General features: G+C 36.9%; 3 protein-coding genes across 4 annotated transcripts; 1 reads left to right on the top strand and 2 right to left on the bottom strand.

The window, feature by feature from the left end:
* The first annotated feature begins 10,960 nt into the window (after positions 1–10,960).
* On the top strand, positions 10,961–13,190 carry LOC131431864 (protein O-glucosyltransferase 2-like). The gene is made up of 3 exons (XM_058597778.1): positions 10,961–11,337; positions 11,401–12,607; positions 12,665–13,190. Exons 1-3 carry the CDS (start codon positions 11,066–11,068, stop codon positions 12,791–12,793), a joined length of 1,608 nt encoding a protein of 535 aa, XP_058453761.1. The 5' UTR covers positions 10,961–11,065; the 3' UTR covers positions 12,794–13,190.
* Positions 13,191–13,197: 7 nt separating this feature from the next.
* LOC131431862 (pyridine nucleotide-disulfide oxidoreductase domain-containing protein 1) lies at positions 13,198–14,637 on the bottom strand. The gene has a single exon (XM_058597775.1). It carries the CDS (start codon positions 14,635–14,637, stop codon positions 13,240–13,242), a length of 1,398 nt encoding a protein of 465 aa, XP_058453758.1. The 3' UTR covers positions 13,198–13,239.
* Positions 14,638–14,695: 58 nt separating this feature from the next.
* Positions 14,696–15,579, bottom strand: LOC131431863 (small ribosomal subunit protein mS40). 2 transcript variants are annotated; one of them, XM_058597776.1, is made up of 2 exons: positions 15,464–15,579; positions 14,696–15,356 (listed from the first exon to the last, which is right to left on the bottom strand). In XM_058597776.1, exon 2 carries the CDS (start codon positions 15,299–15,301, stop codon positions 14,696–14,698), a length of 606 nt encoding a protein of 201 aa, XP_058453759.1. In that variant the 5' UTR covers positions 15,302–15,356; positions 15,464–15,579. The 2 variants fall into 2 exon arrangements, with proteins under 2 accessions (XP_058453759.1, XP_058453760.1); XM_058597777.1 differs by having other exon boundaries at positions 14,696–15,391; positions 15,464–15,538.
* Between the last annotated feature and the right edge of the window lie 1,763 nt (positions 15,580–17,342).

Genomic DNA, 17,342 nt, shown 5'->3' with positions numbered 1-17,342 from the left:
ACTGTTTGGTGTGGTTTGTACGCTGGTGAAATCATTGGACCGTATTTTTTCAAAGATGCTGTTGGACGCAACGTTACAGTGAATGGCGATCGCTATCGTTCGATGCTAACAAACTTTTTGTTGCCAAAAATGGAAGAACTGAACTTGGTAGACATGTGGTTTCAACAAGATGGCGCTACATGCCACACAGCTCGCGATTCTATGGCCATTTTGAGGGAAAACTTCGGAGAACAATTCATCTCAAGAAATGGACCGGTAAGTTGGCCACCAAGATCATGCGATTTGACGCCTTTAGACTATTTTTTGTGGGGCTACGTCAAGTCTAAAGTCTACAGAAATAAGCCAGTAACTATTCCAGCTTTGGAAGACAACATTTCCGAAGAAATTCGGGCTATTCCGGCCGAAATGCTCGAAAAAGTTGCCCAAAATTGGACTTTCCGAATGGACCACCTAAGACGCAGCCGCGGTCAACATTTAAATGAAATTATCTTCAAAAAGTAAATGTCATGTACCAATCTAACGTTTAAAATAAAGAACCGATGAGATTTTGCAAATTTTATGCGTTTTATTGTTTAAAAAAGTTCTCAAGCTCTTAAAAAATCACCCTGTATTATATAGAATGTTTAAAAATGTTGAAATCATATCTGATGCCATTTCACTCATTTTTAATTTCGATGTTTTTTCTTAATATGCTCATGACGGATCAAATAATACTAATGTCAAATGATATTACCTTGTTCATATGTAAACACTTCGACGTGATATGCATATCATCTCGTTATATCAAGTGATATCAGCGCTAATGTGAACATGGTATTAGTAACTAGTTCGTAGCAACTTAAACAGTGTTGCTTTAGAAGATTATTTTTATCATTATCAAGGGGTCACTGTATTTGTGGTAACTGACGGTGAATCGCTCATGAACACTATTTATTCCGATTTTTCTTCAGAGTGCCTGGTCGTGTCGTCGCTAAAACTTTCTAAAAATCAAAATGTGTGTTTATCAAAGCAGTCGAAATTCTATAGCATATAGCTTAGTATAGAACAAACCAAACTGCACAGTATGAAAGTGTCCTGAAGCAAAAGTAATATTATATTCCCTTAGCATCTTATACCATGTTCACATTAGCGCTTATATCACTTGATATACCGAGATGATACGCATATCACGTGGAAGTGTTCACATATGATCGAAATGATATCGTTTGACAATCAAGTTGTCATATTGAATGTTCCCATTAGGAGTAAGATCAATAATATTGCTTTTCTCTCATACAATCCAATCAATAATTGAAGTCTTGCATTTAATGGTCTCCGAACGCCAGTATTCGTTGAAAAATTCAAAATTATAATGATTGTTTATTGTCACTCTCAAAGTGACGTTCATAAATGCGTTCAATGCCATAATCCGTGTTGCTAGTTGCGATTTTTGACAACTCGATATGATATCGTACATGATATCCCGTATATCATGCCAAAATGGTGATACGCGTTGACATCAAATTGTATGGGATATCAAGTGATATCGCACATGATATCATCGGATATCAAGTATATCCGTATATCACTTGATATCAGCGCTAATGTGAACATACTATTAGAGCTTGAGTTGACCGTCAACTTTCACTTTCGAACGAAATTGCAAGCGAACTTTCATAGAAATGTTTTATGGGTTCATTGGCAGTCTGTGATCGATTTCGGAACACCTGTGAGAAATTGTGCCATTATTAAAATCTGTGCAGCATATTGAGAATCTTTGATACACCGATTAATCTGTTAGCCTGGCAAATAAACTGGTTATAAACTCGATGTGATTTTACGCACTGAGATAACGGCTAACGAAATATTCTCACCTATTAGGCTCTCTGACAGCTCACTTACAACCACAAATGCAAATGAAATTGGTTTGTTTTCATCAGGAAACGCATGCATTAAACACGTTTCAGACGATCAATCAACTTCCGTCGACGTCCAGATTATTTTTATAAATTTTTTTAGCCGAATATTGCTCACGTATCCGACGTTAAAACGTCCGCGAACTTGATTTAGTGTCCTTTCATATGAATTGCTAACAATTAATGTTGTTGTTCCGTATTCGTTCCATGCAGGTGATAGTCGCTTGAGGCTGCGTGTGAATCGCTTTTACATATTGTTTTGTTAGGCTCTCTGACAGCTCACTTACAACCACAAATGCAAATGAGATTGGTTTGTTTTCATCAGGAAACGAATGCATTAAACACAATTCAGACGATCAATCAACTTCCGACGACGTCCAGATTATTTTTATAAATTTTTTTTGCCGAATATTGCTCACGTATCCGACGTTAAAAAGTTCCGTGACTTTATCGTAGTGTCCTTTCATATGAATTGCTTGCAATTAATGTTGTTGTTCCGCAATCGTTCCATTCAGGTGATAGTCGCTTGATGCTGCGTGTGAATCGCTTTTACATATTGTTTTGTTTTCATCAGGAAACGTGCTGGCCACCCATTTTTCAGTAGGGCCACCGTTCACTTTTCACCGGGCATAGAAACCTCAATAGTAGCACGATGTAAAATACACTGGTGGTGTGATAAGACAGTTTTGGTTGTGTTGGTAATTTTCTCACGATATTTAGTATGGCGCGCCGGGATTCAGACATGTAAACATAAACGAACGACCAGTTCAGATTGGAATTTCACTTCTAAGTTACTCCGGTTGCCGCGCAGCCTGGCGAATCTTTGGCACTAATTGAAAGTCTGGACATTTTTTCTTCAAGGGCTTGCAAGGTAACGTCGAAATATAGATAATTGTGCACACATCCGATTATGTTCATTTCGTTGGAGGAAGGATTTGGCGGATCGCACTGTGGAATCTATTACAGTTATCATGGATAATGGAGTGATTGTGCTGTGGGTGGCATTTTTTGGGTGGTGATGCTCTAAATGATTTCGAATTGGATGAATAAAATGTTGCACTTATTGATAATTTTATTTGATACACAATGGAGACCACACGTTGATTGCGCTTAACCGATTGGTTAACCGACAATGAATACATCTTGGTTTTACAGTTCCTAATCGATCAAACAATATCTGCCTGTAGCTCTTCATACTCTTAAATATGGTTTTATTTGACTTATTATATTTTTTTCTGATGCAATTTATTGCTTTATCAACACCGCAAGGAAACATCAATCCATCATGAAACACCGAAGATGACAAAATGAAATCATTTCACTACCGATGTTCATATGGAGGTCGAGCGAATCGATCTATTTGTTCGCTCAAATTACACTGAAATCCGTCGGTGGAGAATGTTACCAGCCGAAGTTTGAGATTCCGAATGTTTACTGGGTACATCCGTTCGAGATTAACTACGAGCGAGTTGGTCATACGCTGCTCTACTCTACGATACAGGCTTCAGTACGCCCGTTAACTCATACACTGAGCGAAAGTTTTTTTCAAGTTTCTATCCGTAGTACGTAAGTACTTTTTTAATGATGGTCGACGTTTTACTATTTCATACATTCACTGATTTTGCAGAACTTTCGGAAGAGGAATAAACACGACTCAACTGATTAACGTTTAACATCAAAGAGAAATCTATTTAACGATTGTTCATTTCATCTTCTAACTTCATTTTCCTTAGTTGGTAACACTGGAGGTTGATAAATATATCGACCATGATTCACTAAATAAGGTGAATACATTTCAACTCTTCCTTTTTTAGAGGAATTTGCTTATAATTAAGAAAAATAACCTTATTTTACTATTTACAAATACAATTTGAATTCTTTTTAAAGGAAAATTATTTAACATTTCGAACAGATTAGTAATCTGAGTAAATCAATAAGTTCACATATCATAGATATAATCAGGATCTCTAAGATGTTTTCGAAAGCGCTTAGCGCGCTTCGCATAGCTACCTGACAAGTTCGCCATGGCAGCTTTTCGTTTTCTTCCGACCTTCGCCGGATCATGTTCTGGAAATCCCCGGAACACGTTTTCGTCTGAACCGCTTTCGGTCCCGTTATAATACTCCTCCTGCTCCAAACCATCGGATTTGTCGACAAACGAACTAGGAGCCATCAGAATGTTCGGTCTTGCTTCGAGGTCCCGATCCTTATAACGTCTAACTTGATTTCGATGCGCCACGAGGGCCACGTTTCCAAGAAGTACCTGGAATGTATTCAACGAAAATTGTTTTAAGAATGTGGTTTTTACCCATCTGTTTGGCAAGTGATGATGGTGGTTTTTATACCAAACGGTATCACCCTCCATCAGATCACTTAAGTCATCATTCGGACATGACTTCTGATTGTTTTGTTTTGGAAAATTTTCCAATCGATCATCATTTAGGATTTCAGGAATAAATATATGTTTTTTATAATTATTTTTGGGATTCAATAAGTCAAGCATAGTTTTTGGTTTGTAGTTAAATATATGTTCTGTGGGAAATCGCCCTTCACTTGTCATATTATAATTCCTATAATTTATTAAAAATAAATTAATCTGATCCTCCAAATCAACATTGGCCAATTCCGGCTCTAATAAAAACTTTTTTAAAACTTCTTTTGTTGTCCTTACAAGTCTCTCGGCCTGTCCGTTACTTGAAGGGTTATATGGTGGACTTTTCAACACCTTAATTCCTTGCCTTTCCAAAAAGTTTGTAAATGAATAAGAATTGAATGGAGGACCCCCGTCAGAAACCAGAACATCTGATAAGCCAAATCTAGCAAAGTAAGCTACCAATTTCTTCACCACCTTTGCACAATCCGTGCCTTTTCTCATCCATTCTACCTCCAACCACTTTGAGAATGAATCAACAATCAATAAAAAAGTGTGGTGAGAAAAATGAAAAAAATCGATATGAATTCGACTAAAAGATCTTGTAGTAGGTGTCCAATGAGACAAAACCTTTGTTTTTGGCACTACTACCATGCTACTACAAACTTCACATGTTGTAACATAATTTTCAATATCTTTGTTTATCCCAAACCAGTAAACTTGTTTTCTTGCCAACTGTTTCATTTTAACCATTCCCGCGTGATTGGCATGTAAAAGTTTAAGTATCCCGCTTTTCATTTTATGTGGAATAACCACTCTATTTTGATACAATACGCATCCGTCAATTATCTCCAAATCATTCTGATTGGCATAAACGTCTAAAAAGCGTTTGTCCAACTTTTTCGGCCAACCATCACGCATAAAAGTCATAATCTGTTTTAAGAAAATGTCGTCATTTGACTCTTTGGCAATAATAACAAAGTCATTTGGGAATTCATTGCTAAAATTTATGCTTCTTATAAAATTTTGATCTAAATCTACGGGAACCGACTGCTCTAATGGGAATCGCGAACAGAAATCCGCATTACCCATTTTTGCAGAAGGCCTATACTGGATTTCGAAGTCATAAATTGATAACTCAAGAATATATCTTTGAAGTCTTGTTACAAATATTGAATTTTTGCCTTCTTTGCCGAATATTCCTATCAATGGCTTGTGATCAGTGTAAGCGATGAACTTTTGCCCATAAAGGTATTTGTGGAATTTTTTTATTGTACAAACTAAAGCCAAAGCCTCTAAATGAAGAATTGGGTATCGCTTTTGCGCGTCATTTAACGTAAAAGAAGTAAAACAAATTGGCTTTTCTGTGCCATCTATCACATGTGCAATAACACCACCCAGACCATAGCCTGAGGCATCGGTCACGACCACAATTTCTTTCCTGGGATCATAAAACTCTAGTATGTTCGCTGATATCAAGAATTGCTTACTATCTTGAAATGCCTTTTCGCAATTTTTATCCCAAACGAATTTTACATCTTTTCTCAACAAATTGTAAAGATAAAACAACTTAGAAGACATATGAGAAACAAACTTATTGTAATAGTTGATTAATCCCAAATAGGATTTCAACTCGTTCTCATTTTTAGGTACTTTGGCATTCTGAATAGTTGATATTTTATCTGTACTAGGTAATAACCCATTTTCGCTTATTATATGTCCCAAATAATTCAATTGCGAAACAAAAAATTTGCATTTATCTAAGTTTACCTTTATATTTGCCTTTGCAAGTCTATTCAATACTATGTCCAGTTTATCACGACAATCGTTCAGGTCTTTACCTGCAATCAAAACGTCGTCGAGATAACAATAAACTCCATCAATTCCATTCAAAATTTGGTCCATAACTTGTTGAAATATTGAGGCACTAGAAGAAGCACCCTGTGGTAAACGGTTGTACGTAAATAAACCTTTAATTGTATTTATGACCATGAATCTCTTAGACCGTTCCGTCAAGGCCAATTGCGTATATGCGCCTTGCAAGTCAAGTGAACAAAAAACCTTGCAGTTTGCCAATTTAGCAAATAAATCATTAGCAGAGGGTAAAGGATAAGTATTCGGAATCAAAACTTTGTTTACCGAAACTTTACAATCAATTACAAGCCTAATCTGGTCATCTTTTTTTATAACTACTATCACAGGTGATGCCCATTCGCTGGTCTTTACCGGCGTTATCACATTCTCTTTCTCTAATTTATTTAAGTAATTTAAAACTTTCTCCCTTAATCTGAAGGGTACGTCGTAAGCTTTTTTAAATATTGGGATTTCCTTCTTAAGAATCAATTCCGCTTCAAAACCTTTAATCGGAGTCGTAAAATCCTTCCTAAACACTTCAGAATACTTAGTTTTGATTTCATCTATAAAAATATCACCATTGGGTGTACTCATGTTGTTAATATGTTCATTTATAATCAATTTGTTCGAAAATGCTTGCCTCCATCGAGGAAAAAATATATATAACCAGTTTCTACCAAATAATGGCAAGAAACGGTAGTCTGTATCTAAAATCAAAATATTCAATTTATGCTGTAAACCATTTAGTTTCACCGAAACATTTACTTCTCCTTTTATTTTTAGTTTAGATCCATTTACTACCAAAAGATTTGTATTGCATTTCTTCAGACATTTATCAAAAAGTTTTTTATATTGCATAAAACCCATTACCGTAACTGTAGACCCACAATCTACTTCCATTTCTATAAAAATATTATCAATCAACACATCAATTAAACAGGGCTTACTTATTTTATAAGTGGACTCAACATGCATGCATTGTAAATCACCTGGGTTCCATTCGGCCCATTCTTCCTCGCTGTCCGTGTCTGTTTTATTTGTTGTCGTCATTCTATTCATCAGTGACGTCAGTTGTTTCTCTGCACTTGTTCCAGGTTTTGTCGAATCTATAAATTTTACCGCTTCCCTTTTCATATTCTTTAATTTAAAACACTTCCTTTTTATGTGTCCTTTTATTCCACAATAATCGCAGATAATGTTTGTGTAGTCTTTGTATTTGTTATTTGTTTTATTTTGTTCTTTGTATTCGTTATTTCTGTTGTAACTATAAACCTTGTTCTTGTTGTTATTGTAATTATTTCTGCTATTGTAGTCGTTTCTGTTATCGTAATTAAATGTATGTCTTGTGTTCCTATTGTATTTACTAGTGTTTGGTCTGTTGTTATTTTGTGTATGTATATCATGCCTATAATAGGGCTTATAACCAATTCGGTCATGTACAGAGCGTTTAACATAATTTATCTGATCAGGAGGGCCATATGGGCTATGAGATGAAACTGTCCCATAATCTGGGAAAAAACTGTTGACTTTCAAGGTGCGGGCATTGTCTTTTGCCATACACCACGTTGTTATAAACCTGTCCATCGACTCCAATGTTAACTTCTCTTCATTTAATAGTAACTGTTTGAGATTCTCATCTCGCAGACCGGCTAGGATTCTGTCTTGAATCGCTAAGTTTTTAAATTCACCGAAACCGCAGAACTCCGCCTGCAGTTTTACTGCTTGTACGAAGTCCTCGGCCGATTCATCCGGCTGCTGTACGCGATGACTAAATCGAAAGCGTTGAACCAAGTCAGGTTCAGTTTTGTCTAGCTTTTGCTTTAACTTGCCAATTATATCAGCATAAGTTGCTGCTATAAGAGAATCTTTGGTGTAAATCATTTTCAATTGAGAATAAACAAAAGGTCCACACAGATTCATAAAGTGTGACTTTCGCTTTGCATCAGCCACCTCATTTGCTTCGAAAGTAAACGCCAATCTATCGGCCCAATCCCCGAAGGAGGTACCCTTACGGTATGGCTCGATAGTGGAAGATAAACTCATCTTATTAAAATTTGTTTCAAAAAACAAAACTGATCAAATATATATATAAAATCAAGGATTTCACGAAAAATTCAAATACAAAGATAAAACAATAGTAACAATTATAAATAATCAATCCAAGAATAATAATTACCATGAAAAAATGAAAAATGCAAAATATCACAATCAATTAATCACGTTTCCATAAAAAAATTAAAATGACTCACCGATATGGTTTTCCGGCCCTTGCCAGCTTTGAACAATAAATTCAATTCTCACCGTCTTTATCCGAATAATTTCAATACCAGGTTTTAATTATCCTACAGCATACAGTAAACTTTGAAAGATTTTTCTTATATCCAACTGTGCCAATAGTATTTAAAAAACCACGCTTCACCTAAATAATAAAGAAAAGATCACTCTTATTATTCAGTTCAATACTTTTGTACCCAGCAATAACAATGGTAGAACAAAAGTATATTGTTCTATATATAATAGTCCTTTTGTTATAATTTGTAGTTTCAAACCCACCTTTTTGTCCGGAAATTCTTTTGAAATTGCAAGGAAAAGAAAAAAAACGCATTTACTCCGCGCATTAGTGAAGTAAAATTATATAAAATATCACAAATCTTTTGGAAAAATTTTGTCATAAAAACTTGCTTTTGGCTTACCGAAACACCGTCGACGATCAAATTGTCAAGCCAAGCGCCGAAAATCACGATGGCTACCAAAACCTTCAACAACGATGCTAAGTCCGAAGAAAACACTCTCACGCTGGAACTGTACCAGTGCAGTAGAAACTTCTTTGAATCCAACTGGAGCCGTCGTCCGGATGCCAAAACCACGTGCGGAAAAACAGTTGATGGCAGTTCACTAATCTAGCTCAAGATTAACCTTCACGATTTTAGCCGGTCCGAAACCTCGTGGCTGCTGCGGACAAGTAAATTCTCAGCACTCCGTATTATGAATAACCTCACTGCTGCCGACGAAATCTTTTTTCCTTATGTAATCGTGTTGAATAAGATGGTTACCCAAGCCGTAAAAACTCGCTGATTAATTTTTGCGCACGCTATGCCGAAAATTGTGCTTCTTCGTAATGAAAATTTGTATAATCACAGCACTTTACTATCCGATATTATATATTGTACTAAACATGTGTAAGCGCTGATAAACTTATAAAACCAAAAGAAATGTTATTTTTAACCTCGTCGCCACTTTACTATTTCATACATTCACTGATTTTGCAGAACTTTCGGAAGAGGAATGAACACGACTCAACTGGTTAACGTTTAACCACAGACTAACAGACATGACAGTATGAGTAAATTCTTATAAAAATAATTTTTCGTTATGCACTAGTTCCACCTATATTGTACTGCGCGAACTATTTACTATCTGTACACCCCTTGTGTTACGTAAAAGTTTTTTTACTAGTTGGTTTCCCCTCGTTTGTCAACACCGATCAGATGCTTGCAGGGTTGCCTGATTTCATCGAAATATTTGAAAATGAATCGTCACAATAAATTTTTGGATTACGTTGATAATATATTTAACTTTTCTAGCGATGTTGGAAGGTAAACATTTATTTTACTCAACGTTGTTCATCTAGACTATTTTTTAATGTGTTGGTAATTTTCACCCGAAATTAAGTGACGGCAGACCAGAAGCAAGTAAATATTGTAACAAAACGGGTTCGATTTTGTATTGCGTTGTAGGATGAGAAGTAGGCACAATTCTGTATATAGTTTTGGCAATATGTAATTAATCTGTATCCTGCATGAAATTCGCATGGAGATATACAAATCAATACATTACAGGTAATTCTGTATGAATGGCAACTCGGTTGGTAAATGAAAAAAATAAACACAGTCTAGATGACAGACAGAATGTTTTTGATAGGGTAACGTGGTGCCATCATGACACATGTGAGTACTGTCCCAAATAAAGGAATATTCGAAATGACCGTTTATATGGTTAAAGAATCTAATTTGAGTGTCCTGTCTGTTAGTCTGTGGTTTAACATCAAAGAGAAATCTATTTAACGATTGTTCATTTCATCTTCTAACTTCATTTTCCTTAGTTGGTAACACTGGAGGTTGATAAATATATCGACCATGATTCACTAAATAAGGTGAATACATTTCAGACGTGTTTCTGATCTTGTTATTTTTTTACAGAAGGAAGGTGCTGTGCCCACTAAGTCTGGCTAGATCAATGCCATTTGCTTCTACCAAATCCGTTTCGGAAAATTTGTCTTTGAATCGAAGGTTGAGCTAAAATCAGTGTATTCATTACGTGTGATGATTAAAAATATTGAACTTACCATGCTTTTCCCGACGTTGAAAACCACAAAATTTAAGCTGCATTTCGCTCGACTGATAATGTATGGTCCCGAAATGTGCAGAACATACGCGCCAGTTCTTTACACTATTGTACTCCAGTCCGCAAAAAATATACTAGTTTTTTTTTCTAATAACCGGGTTCTTCCATGCTCGATGGTATGAAATAGACAGATCATTTCCTCTAATTCGACGATTGAAACATCCCGGAACAAAACACCGCATTTTACTGTTAATATTTTCGCAAACAGAATCAACTCTAAATACCTATTTTCATAAAAGCAACTCCCGGAACGTCAATTGTTTATGTTTTTCTTCTTCACTTCTCTGTGTTATTCCAAAATAAAATGACAACCGCACCAACACATAGAAAAACGTGATCACCAGGTATTTTACATCGTGAATAGTAGTACGATAGGAAATATTTCATTTCAGCGGGTGAGATGAGTTCAGTGAGATTCATTCAGATTAAGTGAGATGAGCTCGCACACACTCAAATGTAAGATCAGATCTATAAAATTATTTTTATTGCGGCTTGTTTTTTGATAAATATAAACTAAGAATAATTACACGGTCCAAAGCACATGAAATCGAAAGTCAATAGTTTAAAAGCCGAATGTGGACATCCAAAGCTTCAATTGAAATTCAAGGCTTCAGTTCAGACTTGGATAACGACCACTGGTTCCGTTATGAGGAAATCTATTGCATTGCTATGCATATTTCTCTTGATTGCTCAGATTAATTCCGAAACCGATGTTAGGAGCCGTGTCTGGGGACCTGGTATTGAGTTAGCGGACAAATTTGTGATAAATGCAAGGTACTTTTTTATTGAGTTGAGGGGAACCGATGACAAAATGTAAGTCGTTTTTATTTTGTAAAGGTTGATGAAATTAGGACATACAAATGTTTCTTTTTTTAGAATCATTGAACCGGTTAAGTATGACATTCTATTTAAAGGCCAATCTAGGATTGGTAGTTGCCGCGTGCGAACGGAACAGATAGATAGATACGACGGAACAACATTGATCCGCTACAAACTATTGGAAACCTGTTGGAATGTAGAAATTTCCGTGCTCTACAGAGATCAACATCTTGGAAATTCTCCGTACAGATTCGAGAACAAATTGTATATCGAAAATTGCAATTGCCCGCAATCTTCGCTTGATGAGTGGATTCAGCAAGTCGGTTGCCCCGTCAGTGAACCACAAATCGACAATGATCTAATACCGTTTCCAGCTGTAAATTTTTCAAATTTGAGACCTAGAATCATTGAACATTATGACAAACCGGGAAGTGTGTCCCTATGCAACTACGTTGTTCGAGATAATCTGATTTATCGAACATGCTACGGTCGTTATACAGGATTTAAAACATACATGGATGCGATGTTGCTTTCTTTATCAAGAAAAACTCACCTGCCAGACATGGAAATGTTTGTAAATTTAGGCGATTGGCCACTCGTTACCAAAGGAGGTCACCGTCGCACTACGGGGCCATATCCGATTTTTTCCTGGTGCGGTAGCGATGATACATTCGACATTGTGATGCCAACATATGATATCGTTGAATCTACCCTGGAAGCTATGAGTAGAGTATCCATAGATATGCTTTCCGTACAACGAAAAGGAGTATCGTGGGAGAAAAAAATACCCAAAGGGTTCTGGCGTGGACGGGATGCCTGCCGCGAAAGGCTGACTCTTGTTGGTATATCGCAAACCCATTCAAATGTGATAAACGCGTCTTTGACAAATTTCTTCTTCTTTCGAGATGAGGAAGAAGTGTACGGTCCAAAGGTAGCTCATATTTCGTTTTTCGAATTCTTCAACTACCGGTACCAAATCAATGTGGATGGGACAGTTGCGGCATACAGGTTTCCATATCTTCTAGGCGGAACGTCGGTTGTTTTCAAACAAGACTCGAAATATTACGAACATTTTTACAGTAAACTGAAAAAATGGCGAGAATATGTTCCGTTCAGCAAAGACCTGTCCAATCTGGTCGAAACTATTGAACGAGCTAAGGAGAACGATTCCGCTATGCTGTTGATAAGAGATAATGCCAAATCATTTGTCGAACAACATTTGTTGCCAAAATCAATCCTGTGCTATTCTGCACTCCTGTTAAAAGTAGGTAGATCTATTTGAGTTAACTTCGGAAAACCATATTCGTTTTTTTTTTCTCAGGACTACGCGAAGAAAATTGTGAGCCCCATTCAAATATTGCCGAGCATGGAATTGGCAGAGCAACCCGAACTCTCATCAAACTGTGAATGCGATTATGAACCTCATATTGAGAGTCATGACGAATTATAAATTGTGTTAATAGTGCAATGCCGACAAATTTCTTCGGAAATTTAAAGTTTGGAAAGCGTTCATCAGGTAGTAAATGTTTACCTCGCGAAAGAATGGCAATTCTCTGAAACAATACGCAGATTTCATTGATCTTCTCTAAAAGAGTTCTAACTTTATAAATTGTTTGTTCAAATGATAAGAAAGCAGGATATTAAAATGTTAGACTTGAGAATTTTTTAAATTTATTCACACCTAGGAAATATGTGATTTCCCAAGCATTGTACAAAATAATCAAACCCCTTTATATATATAAGAACCACCCTATCCAGACTAAAATGATAGAAAATGTTTATAAAGCCCAGTATTAGTAATATGATTATATTTTGTTTATAGGAATGTCAACAGAAATGAAATCTCTCGAAACATACACATTACTGCCTTTTATTCCATAGATAACAAAATTCCAACTAATCAAAATAATCTTCAATATCGATGTTCGGATCCAACAAATCTTCCCCGTAAGGTGTCAAGTCCAGCTGATTGAGAATCAAGTTTTCACACGTTTCCTCCAGACCCGTTTCGCCAATCAACATTGCTCCTTGAAGTCGTCCATCCACCATCACCAGTTTTATGTACTCCAAACCGGGTGTCATCCGAAGCAAAACTTCGTACTTATCGTTCAGCCCTTGCCCATTATAACGTCCCAGTAGCACCACTTGGTACCCAAACAGCTCGGTAACGTGGTTAAACATTTCAAAACAAAAGTCCTGATAAATTGTCTCTCCAGTTCGCTTCGCTGCCATTGCTCGTGCAGCCATCGATCCCATCTGGCGGGCTTGAGTCCACAAGCGCATTTGAAACCAGTGCGGGGCATGTTCCCAGCCTGCATAGCACACGTCTCCAGCGGCATAAATGTCATCCAACGAGGTGGCCATAGCCCAATCCACGTACAATCCTCCATCGGGCCCAAGCTGGAAGTCTCGGTCTGAAGTAAAATTGATTGCAGGAGTAACTCCAGTAGCAGACACGATTAAATCACACTCCACTGTGTCTCCATTAGTAAGACAAAGTTTTAAAGGGTATCCTTCAGACTGTGCATGAATTTCCTCGACCTCAGCTTTGTAATGAATTTGAACGGAAGTCGGTACATTTTGCAATTTTCCAGAAATATCTACCGTTTTGTGCCAGTCAGGACCTAAGGCAGCTCCTTGTTTCACTTTACTGGATTCCGCTCTCTCTTCCATGTATCTCATACGTTTAACAACAGTTTTTTGACTGCCTTTACAACTCAAACGATCTTGAAAAAATTTTGCTGCTCCGGAATCAACGAATGTTGAACTGATGTATTCATCTTTTATTATCCAATGGACCTCAATGTCCGTTATTTCGTATACTATTTCTGATGCGATCCCACCGTTGCCTACTACCGCAAGACGAGTAGCATCTTGGACACGATTTTTGAATTGAACAACCGACTCAGTGTCTCGGATTCCAATTACGTTCGGATTACCGTCGGCTTGTTTGATCAGTTTAGGTCGAGCACCCACACAAAGACACAGGTATTTATACAATATTTTCATTCCACTAACGGTCAGAATAAAATGACCATTGCTTTCAACTCGCAGTAATTGATCTTCCAGCACACGGATACTCTTGTTTAACGAAGTCGCTTGTTTTTCTTCGATATCGAAACGCGTGAGTACTTTGCCGAGCGAAATTATGTTGGTAGCCGCCTTGACTAGAGATGATTCAGTTATTAGAATGATGCTATCTTTTGGATCCGCAAAAAAAACTAACGTTTCGGCACAGGAAACACCTGCTATGCCGCCTCCTACTACCAAAAATGTGCAATTTACTTCGGCCATTAAAAATTTTTTATCACTCAAACTAAGATCTAAAGCAACTACTTTTTCCTACAATCAACTACTGATTCTCGGCTGGGTAGTACTCAGAATAATCGTATTTACGGAAGGGGACGTCGTAGGTTATTAGGCCACAATTCATAGCCCGTTCGACGGCTACTAGAAGCTGTAAATGTTTCTTCTGGCAAAGGCCAGTGATTTGAAAACTAAGAACTTTGCCACTCTGAGGCGAAATAAATTGCTTGATTAAGTTCACGTTTCTATGATCCAATACTAAATATTCATCCCGGCAGATGGGACAGGGATTACCGGTAGAAATTCTTCCTTGTCGAATACAAGTTTTACGAGTCTTTCGAGGAGGATAAAGACCTTTGTGATTTCGACGGTACTGCTTCCAGACAGGTTCTCCTTGGTATGTCTGCTGATAGGCTTCACTTTTCAAATATCGGATGCTTGTCTCAACCGGGATAATACGATTCCGATCTTTGTGATCTACGCGATTTCCTTCGTTTTCCTGTACTGTGGATTGTTTCTCTTCAGCACTAACTTCAGGGTTTTCTTCCGCAGTTAATTGAAATGGTGACAAATAGAGCAATCGAATGTTTTTCGTTAGTACTTCCCGATATGCGGTAAAAAATTGTTTTCCTACTATTCGTAGTAATGACATTTCTACTTATCTATCCGAGAGAATTGCTCAAAAATGACGTAGAAAGAAGTTGAATCTGGATGAATTAAAAGAAACAAATATCTTATGTCTCTATGGTAAAATATAACAAATAAGGAATTATATACTAAAAATGAATATTCATAATTATAAAGAATTACATACCGAGAGTCTACAGCCGTAAAATTTAATACAAACAAATTCAACTAACATGTGAGCTTGACATGAAAACATACAGAAAGTCTTTAATGCCACCCACGCACACGCTCGTTCAATGTTACTCTAAAGTGAGTACAATTTCACTCACTTTCGTTAAAAGTGGAACTACTCTATAGTGAGCAAAGCTTGTTTACTCACTTTTGAGTAAATATGGTATTTGTCAAATTCTGAGTAACATTTACTCAGTGCTACAAATGGTAAAATTAGCTCGAGTGAGTAAATATTACTCAATATCAAGCGAATTGAATAAGGGATTCGAATAAGGAATGCTTTGCTGACTTACTTCCAACGAATGAAGGAAGCCGTTACCTGTTCATCGCTCATTGGAAAGGATCCGTCTGCCTTCCTCCGTTCCACCTCCGACAGAGGGAAAAGTTCCGCCTTCCGACAAAGGGAAAAGTTCAGTGCACGTAAATTTTCACACAACGTTTTCAAAGCTCTGTGAGTAAAACTTGTTGTCAATTTAGAAACTGAGTCGAAGTTACTCATTCTTATAAATCAATATTACTCACTTTTTGACATTTGAACCAAATAAGCAAAAGTGAGTACAAATGACTCACTTGAGAGTAACATTGAATGAGCGTGGCAACCAAAAAAGGGCTCAATAGCGGCCCTTACACGATCATTAAAAAAGTCATTACTAAAAAGGAATGGCACTTTTAATGATCGTGTAAGGTCTACGAGTTCAGTAATGATGGAATTGTGGATTTTCCATCATTACCAACATTATTTCTTCTTCTTATTTTTTTTGTGGAAGTGATGAATATCTTTAGAACTATACGCGAAAAAATGACAAAGTGTAGATTTAAATTGTTAATATTTCATTAACCTTAACGTTTCAATGGCAAATCAAATTTATTTTCAGCTAAACGAAAATAAAAATATTGCTATTGCTGGAGTAGTTACAAATACTCATCATTAATAATGAACGTGTAATGCTAAAAAGTAATGATGTACAGTAATGCAGTAATGACGAGCGTTTGAGCAGAAGTGTCATTACTTAGTAATGACACTTTTAATGATCGTGAATAATACAATACTTCCCACATGTGCCCAGTTAAACCCGCATACGCATGGCTGCCAGATGGCTGACTAAACGCTGACTACAACTCAAACGATACAACTGTATCCACCAAGATTTTTCCACATTGAAATCTTTGACATTTTCAGCGAAGGTGAGAAGATGAAAACGCTCGGCTAACTTATGTCGTTTTCGTTTTTAAATTGCACTACACCGGTGTAGCGAAAGCTGCACCTAAACCGTTCGTTTTAACCAATTGCACTACACCAGTTGTAGATTGCGATGTTGAATTTGAGCTTGTTTACAATAACCTAAACCAATAAATTTTTTAATCTCGAAATGATTTGTAAACCAAGGAAATAAACATGTGGTCTAGACTTAGACGGAAACGTCGGTTGTATATTTATCGACTAAACCGCCTTCGTGTTGAAATTGGGGCAATAAAAAAAGGACCAAATCTTATCCTCAAACAAGATAAACAGAATTTAATGTTTATTCCTTTATGTCATAGATTCGTTATGTTTCTATTCGCCTACGGGGGACGGGTATAGCGTGATGGGATAGTCGATGCCTATCACGCAGCCTACCTGGGTTCGATTCCCAACCCCGCACATAGGGCCGGAAAGATTTTCTGGTCCGAGGAGGCGAATGACCTTAAGGTGTTAAAACCTCTATAATTGAAACAAAAAAAAAAAATATTCGCCTATGCATAAGCTATATTCACCAGCCTACATTCTTAATCGAGTGGTGAGAAGAGAATCACTCTCTATTTCCACTCTTCACTTAATTTTGGATTCTCCTTTT

This window comes from Malaya genurostris, chromosome 2, assembly GCF_030247185.1.
Source record: "Malaya genurostris strain Urasoe2022 chromosome 2, Malgen_1.1, whole genome shotgun sequence".
In the NCBI taxonomy this organism is placed as follows: domain Eukaryota; kingdom Metazoa; phylum Arthropoda; class Insecta; order Diptera; family Culicidae; genus Malaya; species Malaya genurostris.
The sequence above is the reverse complement of the archived record's forward strand: the minus strand, read 5'-3'. Positions and strand labels throughout refer to the sequence as shown.

Bases quoted from the DNA above. Each gene is read 5' to 3' on its own strand.
- LOC131431862 (XM_058597775.1), bottom strand. From the start codon at position 14,637: ATGGCCGAAGTAAATTGCACATTTTTGGTAGTAGGAGGCGGCATAGCA.
- LOC131431864 (XM_058597778.1), top strand. From the start codon at position 11,066: ATGAAATCGAAAGTCAATAGTTTAAAAGCCGAATGTGGACATCCAAAG. The intron at 11,338-11,400 runs GTAAGTCGTTTT...TTCTTTTTTTAG, and splicing joins AGGGGAACCGATGACAAAAT to AATCATTGAACCGGTTAAGT. The intron at 12,608-12,664 runs GTAGGTAGATCT...TTTTTTTCTCAG, and splicing joins ATTCTGCACTCCTGTTAAAA to GACTACGCGAAGAAAATTGT.
- LOC131431863 (XM_058597776.1), bottom strand. From the start codon at position 15,301: ATGTCATTACTACGAATAGTAGGAAAACAATTTTTTACCGCATATCGG.